General features: G+C 39.2%; 1 protein-coding gene across 1 annotated transcript; it reads right to left on the reverse strand.

Annotated features, from left to right (window-relative positions):
- Positions 1 to 1,148: 1,148 nt before the first annotated feature.
- On the reverse strand, positions 1,149 to 10,476 carry LOC107648671 (uncharacterized). Its single transcript, XM_088489312.1, has 10 exons — positions 10,237 to 10,476; positions 9,877 to 10,068; positions 9,483 to 9,758; positions 9,163 to 9,197; positions 8,743 to 8,835; positions 8,456 to 8,591; positions 7,776 to 8,356; positions 7,253 to 7,565; positions 6,536 to 7,150; positions 1,149 to 1,201 (listed from the first exon to the last, which is right to left on the reverse strand). The coding sequence occupies exons 1-9, from the start codon at positions 10,361 to 10,363 to the stop codon at positions 6,843 to 6,845; spliced, it is 2,061 nt and encodes a 686-aa protein (XP_088345438.1). The 5' UTR covers positions 10,364 to 10,476; the 3' UTR covers positions 1,149 to 1,201; positions 6,536 to 6,842.
- Between the last annotated feature and the right edge of the window lie 582 nt (positions 10,477 to 11,058).

The raw sequence follows: 11,058 nt of genomic DNA on the forward strand, positions 1-11,058 counted from the left end.
TTTTACACCGACATAACACACTTATCACCAAATGAACAGTATAATGAGAACAGTAATATCTATTTTAACGCAAGAACATAAAATGAATCTACTAAATAAACAGAAATATGACTATCTAGTGTTTCGCGATCGAAAATGCGAAAGAGAGAAGTAAAAAAACTAGACGATTAGTGAAAAGTACCTTCAATAATCTTTCTGGTTCTCTCGTGTTTTTTGATGAAGATTTCGAACGTAGCTTCGAGATTTCCTTGAGTTTTTGCAAAGATTTTGAGAGATTTTGAGCGTCGTTTGAAGTTTGATCATGTTAGTTTTCATCGCGAGAGATGAAGTGTTTTCATGTTAACGTTCGTGCTACTAAACAATTGCAATAGCGCGTGTTTACACGCTCTCTATTGTGAAGTTAATTTTTGTTAGGCTTGGGTCAACTTAGTTAGACTTAGTTGTCAAAAAGGCTTGTATGTGTAGCATATCTGAAAAATTTAGAATTAGATTTTTATTAGTTATTTTCAAAAATAAAACGCAATAATCTTTAAAATATTTCATCATTCATTTTAAGGATCGGTTTGGATTGACTTTTGAAAAAAGTAGTTATTTAACAAAAATTATTTTACATTTGGATAGGCTTTTTAAAAAGAGTTTTCAAGGTATTAAAAACGTCTTGTTTGTTAGATGCTATAAAGCAAGAACACTTCCTTGATTTGTCGTGTCCCCGCACGACACACATCGACACTCGTCCGTCATGCGTGTCTTCTGTGTCCAACCGTGTCTTAATAAAAAATAAAAAATTCTTACGCTTAGACACACTTAAATACTATCACATGTCAATATGTCCAGTCTTATTCTTAATATGTATTCTTGAAATGAGTTAAAAAATAGTATATATTATTAATTATTAAAACAAAATATATTTTAAATACTTTTTATAATTAAAAAAAATATTAAAAATAATTAAAAAATTAATTTATATTTTAATATCAATAAAATACTAAAATATCATTACAATTTATCTTAAAAATAATTTATATTTTATATATATATCATGTCCCCGTGTCTTATTAGAATTTTAAATTCACATATCCGCGTGGCTCATGTCATGCCGTGTCCGTGTCCATGCATGATAGGTTAGGTGCATACTCAAACGTAGCCAATGAGTGCTCAAGTTGTGCTTGCTACGGCAAGTTGCCAAAAAGCACATGGTAAACTGTAACAAACCAGGAGAAATCAAATCAGAATTTAACTCCTTTTAAATTTACTTATAGAAGGAGGGGAAAACACGTGACTGATTGAAATTTCAAAATATTGTTACTCCACATGTTTAGGAAAGTAGTTAGGATATGGATATTATAAATAAGGAAGCTGAAAAGCTTTTAGGTAGGGAATAAGTGGAGTGATATTTAGTGGAGAGTTTGGCCTCTCGAATGCCAAGTGAATCTTCTGTCATTACTTGTTCTTTCTTCCTTCTTTTCTAAATAATATTTCCTTGAGAGTATCATCTTGATACCTCAACCCTTCTCTATCCTATCTTCTACCTCTCACCTCCTATTACTCTAATTGCTAATTATCTGCTACTGTACCTCTTGATATTCTGGACTAGTAAGGAAACCCTTAACAATTGGTATCAGAAAACGATCTGGGATTAGTACCCGTGGATGGTCTCTACTCGCACCACCGCTGCCATGGAAGAACGCGTGGATGGCTTGGAAAAACAGGTCGCTGAACAAACCCAATTACTGGAAACAATGATGAAACGAATGGAAGAACTGGTGCTACGTTCACAGCAACCAACACCCGAAGCCGAAGGTGGACACTCACGCAACGATGATCCTGGAGGCGGACGTCGACGACATCCCATTCCGAACAGAGGCGACGGCAATCGCTCTGTGGACATCCCTTCCTTTGATGGATCGGACCCGAGCGGGTGGCTAGTGCAAATGGATCGCTATTTTCGCATCTCAGAAATTCCGGTGGGGGACAAGCTTGAATACGCGGTGCTCGCACTTCATGGAGAAGCCTTGACTTGGTTCGAATGGTGGGAATCCCAATCCACTTTCCACACATGGATCCGCTTCAAACAGGACTTGCTTAAGCGCTTTGAACCTGGCGCGGCGGCCAACCCACTAGCTCCATTACTGCGGGTAAAGCAAACAGGTTCAGTGATGGCATACCGCCGCGATTTCGAACTAGCGGCGCGCTCTCACCGACAATTGGGAGGTGACACCTTATTGTGCATGTTTCATGAAGGTCTCAAATCGACCATCAAATCAGAGTTGAAAGTGGAGGATTTTGAGAACCTCCAAGAGTTAATGGATCGAGCAATGGTTATTGAAGCCAGGAATTTAGCATGGGAAGCAGAAGGAATGCACCCAGGGGGTAAAAAGCAAGATACAGTATCACGTTCAGGGTGGGGGGTTTCTAAAAACTCTAATTGGGCCAGGCCCAATACTCACTCTCCTCCGGCAGACCAGAGTAAGCCCACCATTGTTACTACTTCCAAATCAGACTCAAAGAATGACACTGGCCCCTCTATTACTTCAAATTCTAGTGGATCCAAGCCTACTTCCCGTTGGATTTCCCATGAAGAATGGAGTGAGCGACAACGGCGAGGACTATGTTTTCGATGTGCTGACAAGTGGAATCCGGGTCACATATGCAAATTCCGCCACCAACAGCTGATCCTTTTGGGTGAAGATGACGACGAACCACAAGACCTTGAGGCAGCTCCTCCCCTGGCAGAACCTGATATAGCTCTTCACACACTGTCTCTGCACCTCTCGTCCCTTAGCTACTGGGGTCTCACATCCCATCAAACTCTGAAAGTTCGTGGGGTCATCAATGGTAGGGAGGTGGTTATTTTGATCGACCCAGGTGCTGAGGCTAATTTCATTTCCTCTACTCTAGTCTCCACTTTGGGTTTACCACTGATGCGCCTACCTCCGTTCCACATCGAGGTGGGTAATGGCGCGATTGAGCAGGGGTTAGGTGGATGCGAGAACGTCAAAATTCTGGTGCAAGGAATTTCCATCATTGCAAACTTTTTGGTTATGGACTTAGGACGATCCGAAGTAGTTTTGGGTGCTGGTTGGGTCGCCAGTCTTGGAAAATTTGAAGGTGACTACAACACTTTATCACTTAGCTGGATACAAGATGGTTCGAAGGTTACATTACAGGGTGATCCAACCTTGGGAAGGACTCATGCGAGTAGTAAGGTGACTCTACAAGCCCTGCGAAATGCTGAAGATGGATTTTTGGTTACTCCGCTATTCCGCCCTGATGCCGATGAAGATTCTATCACCATCTCTTCCGAGACCACTGAACTCTTGAGCCAATTCGATGATCTGTTCCAGTCCCCATCTGGTCTTCCTCCTCAGAGATCACATGACCATGCCATAGTATTAAAAGAGAATTCAGATATTCCCAACATACGCCCTTATCGGTATCCTCACTATCAGAAGGAGGAAATGGAAAAGATAATTGAAGAAATGCTTCAAATAGGAATTATCAGACCTAGTACTAGTCCATTCTCTAGTCCAGTAATTCTTGTGAAGAAAAAGGATGGCGGATGGCGATTTTGTGTTGATTATCGGGCGCTCAACAAAATCACCGTTCCGGACAAATTTCCGATTCCTATAATCGAAGAGTTGTTGGACGAATTGGAGGGGGCTGCGGTTTTCTCCAAACTCGATTTGAAATCGGGATACCATCAGATCCGGATGAAAGAGGAAGATATCCACAAGACCGCATTCCGCACGCACGAGGGTCATTACGAATTCCTAGTAATGCCATTTGGGCTTTCCAACGCACCATCTACTTTTCAGGCACTAATGAACAATATCCTCAAACCCTTTCTGCGCAAGTTTACATTGGTTTTTTTTGATGACATCCTAATTTACAGCAAGGATGTGGCCAGCCATCGCGGACATCTGCTGCAAGTGTTGGAACTGTTACGACAAAATCAATTGTTGGTCAACAAAAAGAAATGTTGCTTTGAAAGATCTTGCATTGAGTATTTGGGCCATATCATATCATCAAAAGGTGTGGCAGCCGATCCCAAAAAACTCCAGGTTATGTTAGATTGGCCGCGACCTAAGGACCTTAAAGGTTTACGTGGTTTTCTTGGCCTCACGGGATATTATCGAAGATTCGTCAAAGGATATGGTGGCATTGCATGGCCATTGACCCAGCTACTAAAGAAAGATTGTTTCCACTGGACTGATGAGGCGGAAGGTGCATTTCAACAGCTTAAACAAGCAATGGTTTCAGTACCTGTGTTGGCAGTCCCATGCTTCTCCAAACCTTTCCAGCTTGAGACAGATGCATCGGGAAAAGGAGTTGGTGCAGTTCTGATGCAAGAAGGGCGCCCCATTGCCTTCATGAGCCAAAAACTTTCTACAACAGCTCAAAACAAATCCGTGTATGAAAGAGAATTAATGGCTATTGTATTGGCCATCCAAAAATGGAGGCACTATCTTCTCGGACAGCATTTCACGGTATTCACAGACCAAAAATCTTTAAAATACCTCCTTGACCAGAAAGTGGCAGATGAAGGGCAGCAAAAATGGTTATCTAAGCTATTGGGGTATAATTTTGACATTCGATACAAGGCAGGGACTGAAAACCGAGTTGCGGATGCTCTTTCAAGGAAGTTCCACTTCTCATCTCTTTCTTTTCCCATGGCTGCTGAATGGGGGGAAATAGAGACCGAGGTTTTGGAAGATGATAAGTTAAAGACCATTATGCAGAAACTGTTACAAGGAGATGAGACAGTGTCTGGATTTGAATTAATCAATGGCAAGTTAAGGTATAAAGGGCGGTTGGTGATTGCCAAGACCTCCAAGTGGATCCCTAAGCTTTTGATGGAGTTTCACAGCTCCAAATTGGCGGGCCATTCTGGGTTTTTTAGAACCTACAAGAGAATTTCTTCCATTCTCTATTGGGAAGGTATGAAGTCGGATGTGATGGAGTTCGTAAAAAATTGTGAAGTATGTCAGAAAAATAAACATTCCACCCTTCAACCGGCAGGCCTACTTCAACCTCTTCCCATACCCACAAACGTATGGGCTGACATTTCTATGGACTTCATCGGAGGGTTACCACGGTCTAAAGGGATGGACACAATTTTGGTAGTGGTTGATCGACTCTCCAAATATGCTCATTTCTACCCGCTTGCACATCCCTTCTCAGCAAAAGACATTGCTCTCTTGTTCATTAAGGAGGTTGTTCGCCTCCATGGGTTTCCATCCTCCATTGTCTCCGACCGCGACAAAATATTCATGAGTGCCTTTTGGTCCGAAGTATTCAAACAGGCTGGAACCTCCTTGAAGATGTCCTCTGCATATCATCCACAGACCGATGGCCAAACGGAGGCTGTTAACAAGTGCTTAGAGACCTATCTCCGCTGCCTCACAGGCTCTAAGCCAAAACAGTGGTCCACTTGGCTGCCTTGGGCCGAATTCTGGTATAATACTACTTATCACGGGTCCATTCGCATGACCCCTTTTCGGGCCTTATACGGGAGGGAGCCGCCTCCATTGTTAAGAGGGGGGCTGGAATCTACTGTAGAGGAAGTTAGACTACTAATGGAAGACCGCAATCAGATGCTCGATGAGTTACAATTTCAGTTGAATAGAGCCCAGAATCGCATGAAGCAAGCTGCTGATAAGAAGAGGAGAGATGTCACTTTTGAAGTAGGAGACTTCGTGTTTTTAAAGATCCACCCATACAGGATGCGGTCTCTTGCCACCAGACCAAATCAGAAGCTCGGCGCCAGATTTTATGGTCCATATGAAGTACTAGAAAAAATTGGTGAAGCGGCTTATAAACTTCGGTTACCAGCCTCTGCAAAGATACATCCTATTTTTCATGTTTCACTACTTAAGAAGAGTTTGGGATCTTCAGTGGAACCCCAAAGCCTGCCTGAGTCTCTCACTGAGGAAGGAGAACTACTAGTGGAACCTGAACAAGTTCTGGATAGTCGTATGAGCAACCAAGGACACCTGGAAGTGCTAATCAAGTGGCAGCATCTTCCCGAATTTGAAAGTACATGGGAGCGGGCCGACAAACTGCAGTTGGCTTTTCCATCTTTCCACCTTGAGGACAAGGTGGCTCTTCATGGGGAGGGTATTGTAACAAACCAGGAGAAATCAAATCAGAATTTAACTCCTTTTAAATTTACTTATAGAAGGAGGGGAAAACACGTGACTGATTGAAATTTCAAAATATTGTTACTCCACATGTTTAGGAAAGTAGTTAGGATATGGATATTATAAATAAGGAAGCTGAAAAGCTTTTAGGTAGGGAATAAGTGGAGTGATATTTAGTGGAGAGTTTGGCCTCTCGAATGCCAAGTGAATCTTCTGTCATTACTTGTTCTTTCTTCCTTCTTTTCTAAATAATATTTCCTTGAGAGTATCATCTTGATACCTCAACCCTTCTCTATCCTATCTTCTACCTCTCACCTCCTATTACTCTAATTGCTAATTATCTGCTACTGTACCTCTTGATATTCTGGACTAGTAAGGAAACCCTTAACATAAACAAAGACACTACAATTTCTCTCTGTATTTCAGACATGGAGGAGACCCATCAAATTCAAGTCGTTGGTTAAGCATATAGCCAATATGATAAAAAGACTTTCTATCAATGACTTTGACATATCATCAATGATCAATAAATCAATACTTCTACAGTTGCACCTTTAGCAACAAACAGCAATTTCAAATAGTTTCAACTTCGTTAAATCACATTAGCTACTTTCTTCCATAATATAAATCTGTAGTTGAGTGTCTATCCATATTGCACAAGGAATCTTTGACATCAAAAGTTCTCTTGTTGAGAACGCCAAATCAAAGTTCAAAGCTGGTTTGGGAAACTGAAAGACAGGGAGTAGCTGAACTTTTTAATGATTCTTCCCTTTTGGGACAATCAACAAGCTCCTTCCGACTTGATAGCTCCAAACCATAGGATTTATCTTGGAATCTAGTATCATTCTGGGAGGAAGAAAGAGAATCACCAGTGAGCTTTTCCTGTGTCTGGAAATTTATGTCCATAAGTCCAACTTGTTTGCTCAAAAAATCAATCTGATAATCACATTGAACATTTTCCTTGTTATGGACACCTAGTGGATGCAAATCATTTTTAAGATCAACAGCACCTGAAACACAAGTATTATGGCCTCCATTAGTAAGAGTGATTTCATCGTCATGTATGCCAACAAGATGCACTTCGGCCACCATATTGTTGGCCTTCAAGTTACCTGACCCAATTGTAAGATGTTGTTCCAATTGAACTTCCTTTGGCGTGTCAGAAGAGCTTTTGACATTCTGCAAAGCACTAGATATCTTCATTTCAATATCTAACGATTCATGAAGAGGAGCTGGAAGTGAATTTTGCTGGTAAGTGGGTTCTATGTTTTCAGCTGACACGATAGATCTAGCCACTGGCAGCTTTCCAGTTTTTGCTTTCTTTTGACTGTCACTTGGATTTCTTGCTGCATGTTTTGGCAAGCCACGAGGTATAACAGAGTGTGGTTGCATTCCTCCACGTGGAGTGCGCACTGATGACTTAACCTGCATAATGGTAGGGAACCTCAGTAATGCATTGCAATAATAGGCAGACATGAAAAAAGAAATAGATGAAAAATCATAATTTAGTGAAACATGTATGGCAACTGCAATAATAATAGTAAATTATGTGACAATATTCATCATAATAATGATGCCAGTTTTATAAATTTCAACAACTAAACGGCACTTAAATAGATAGAATGCAAAACTCACCCCATCAAAGAAGCCAATCTTGGGTGAAGGAAGTCGAAGACCCGAAGGTTTCACAGGAGCTGGAGGAAAAACAGTTTCTCCGGGAGCAATCCTAGCACTTGAACTGCCAAACATAGTATGTTGAATTTTCAAACCTTCTATGCTTGAATCGTTCTGAAGATTCTGAGAATTTGTTCGCTCAACATCAGTGTCTGATAAGATCTGTCTACTAGAGCTACTTTCAATTCTGGTCCTTGAGTTACACACATTTTTAGCCATGGAAGCTGATGATGATGACTCACAAGACCAGTCACTGATAGAGCTAGCAGGTGAAATACTAGAAGAATGCTTATTCACAGACATCAAACTTGAGAGATTTGAAGGCCCATACTCAGTCTTATTTGTTGAAGCAATTTTTGATGGAGTACTAACAGCTGAGCGAGATGAAGGTGGCTTTAGAGTTCCAGCAGATGTGGAAGTTGCTGATTTTGTCTTGGATGATAATGACGGGACTGAAGGGGATTTGTATGATACAGAGGGTTTAGGCAAAATGCCATGAGAATCTTGAACAACAGATGCTTTTGGCACCGAATGGACATTGCCTGAAGAGATCAAATAAAAACATGAACAATAACTCATAAAGAAGGCATCCTTTTGCCAAAGTGAGAAATTAAAAAAATTGTGTTGAAGCAATTTCTGACCACCAATTATTCGTTTTGCCTTGAGATGTTCACCAAGTGACACCCTCTTGGATGATAGAGTTGAAATTGGACTAGGTTTTCCAGGTACCTTTGATTGCTTCGATATAGATGATTCTCTCCTTGTGGCAACAGGCTTCTTCAAATATGAAAATTAATAGGTATAAAAAACTCAAATTTCATTTCATGAATTCAAAGCTTTTATCTCTGCCAATGCATCAGTTAGCCATTTCTTTTTCTCAATAAGAAAAAGTACTAGTTCTATTCAATGGTTTTCTTTAGTGGCATACCTGTGGAAGTTGTGGAAAAGTAGGATTTCTCTTTGTAATCTTCCCTAATCCTTGTGCTGCACTTGGATTTTTAGAAGTAGGTGGAGCCTTTATCTAAAATCAATGGAAAGTTATTGCAAACTGTTAAATAATTATACCATTGATTTGTTTCTACCTAGCAACCTCAACTTCTTTAAGAGTTTGTTCATGGCACATACAATTTAATTTTAGGTTTAGAAATAAGAAATATGGTAGGCAATTGGATAACAGCCAATCATAGACACAAACATAGCATTCTTGAAATAAACCAAGTGCTTGGGGGCACTGCACAAATTTCTCCTCAAGCATTCTTATGTTTGAAATGGAGGTAACTGAGGCTAGTTATATTGGTTAATACTTTCCCATCCCATACTATTCTACTCTATCAGTAGTGCAAGTTACCTTGTTGCGAGAAGCTATGTGAATCCTTTTTGAAGCTGAAAACAAAATCAAGAAACAATCAGTTCAACTAACTCATGATAAATATCCTAGAATACAAGCAAAGTGGAATAAATAAAACTATATTCAAAACATGCAATAACATGAATTGTCAAATCCAAGAGAAAAAAAATTTCTCATATATTCATTCTATGTCTTAGGCTTCAAACACCTCAAACCACAATATATCTAAATGTGAATATTTAGGGGGGAAAAAAAAGATTGCAAGAATGCTAAGGCAAAAAGAGAGAAAACAAAAAGGTTTAGTGCATGATAAGACTTGCCCTCATCAGTTTGCAACCCCGATACCGCTGATGCTACTTTGCTCTTTCCACTAGCGAGGCTTAACTTCTTGTCACTAGACTTCTGAATTGAAGCTCTTACGTCTTCAAATAAATCTCCCTCTTGACTTTCCATTTCCAATGTCAAGCTCTCACTCCCTAATGTGGAGAGTGAGTCACATGATTTATACACATCCTCTTGAATTCCCGGTAGTGCGTGTTTTTCCTCCTTCTCAACACCTTCAATTATGCTCGACAACTCCTCCGGATCCAAAACCCCTTCAAATTTATCCATCAAATAGAAGCATCACTTACACTTAAAATCACACTGAAACTGAAGCACACCCAAAAAGTTAACAAATGAATAAGAAATTCAAGAGTGCTAAAGAAAATGTACCAGCGCTAGTGAAGAAAGCACTGTCCCAAGCTAAACTCTTGCGCAAGTTGCACTTGCTGTTCTTCTTCGGCTTCTCCACATCGGAAGTTTCGTTCGAACAGGGCTCTCGCTCCCACTCTTTGAGTTTTGTGGCGGCATCCTCAAACTTTTTGGAGTTCGGAGTGTATAAAAAATCAGTGTGCTGTTGGTTTTCTGAAACACACAATTCTAAAATGAATGAGATAAATCCAAAAGAAGAGTATCAACGAGCTTGGTTCAATTTCACAGCAAACAACAATTTAGAAGATAAAAACAAATAGAATTTCAAATAAAATCAGTTATAAAACAAGAGATGAAAGAAAAGAGAATGAAAAGTATGACCTAGAGGATGGTGATTGAGGGGATTTGAATCGAGAAGGGAATCGTCTGCAGAGGAAACGTCGATGATGCTGAGGCGTCGGTCAGAGACATCTCTCTTTCTGAGAGAACTTTCCGGTTCGGAGATCATCGGTGCGAATCGGCGGCGAAGTGAAGAATAAAAGAGGGAGGAGAATGAGGAAACAGAGGAAGGAGGGAGAGAGGCTTGGGTTTCGAAATTTTGAACGTTTGAGAAGCGGCTCTTTCTTTTTCCTTTTTGGTGTACAGAAGTGGTTCTTTCTAATTACTAATTAGCGGATGATTCCCATCAAAATTAAATGACTTTTAAATTTTAATTAATAGTTGATTTTTTTAACAGAATAATAAAAATATGTTTTAATCGTACTCTAGAAATTAGACGATGAATTACATGTATTGCATATATTACGTAATAAATATCTTTACATGTTTTAATCAAATATAAAATATTATAGTTAAATTAAATTCTAGACAATTAATACATATTTTAAATTTTTATTTTTTACACTTTATTTATTTATTGAATTGAATAGAAATGTAACGATTAATATATTAAAAATGTGTAGAATAAATTTTTTGTATCATTATAAAGAACAAAAAATAATTTATTTTTTATTTTTTAGGAGGTTATGGAACAATTCGTAAAAAAAAAAATATAAAAAATAAATAAGTATCTAATTTTTTTTGTTCGTCAATATATAAGCCTTTCAAAATTAAAATACATTTAAATATTTAACTCTCTCATCTTTCAAAATACGTTATATTTGTATTTCTATATAGATTTGAGATTAAAAAACGTAACGAATT

This window comes from Arachis ipaensis, chromosome B6, assembly GCF_059453495.1.
Source record: "Arachis ipaensis isolate K30076 ecotype BB chromosome B6, ASM5945349v1, whole genome shotgun sequence".
Taxonomy (NCBI): Eukaryota; Viridiplantae; Streptophyta; class Magnoliopsida; order Fabales; family Fabaceae; genus Arachis; species Arachis ipaensis.

Excerpts from the sequence above, each read along its gene's own strand:
- LOC107648671 (XM_088489312.1), bottom strand. The coding sequence starts at position 10,363 with ATGATCTCCGAACCGGAAAGTTCTCTCAGAAAGAGAGATGTCTCTGAC. Across the intron at positions 10,069-10,236 it reads CCTCAATCACCATCCTCTAG|AAAACCAACAGCACACTGAT; the intron begins GTCATACTTTTC and ends TGTGTGTTTCAG. Across the intron at positions 8,592-8,742 it reads CTTTTCCACAACTTCCACAG|AAGCCTGTTGCCACAAGGAG; the intron begins GTATGCCACTAA and ends TCATATTTGAAG.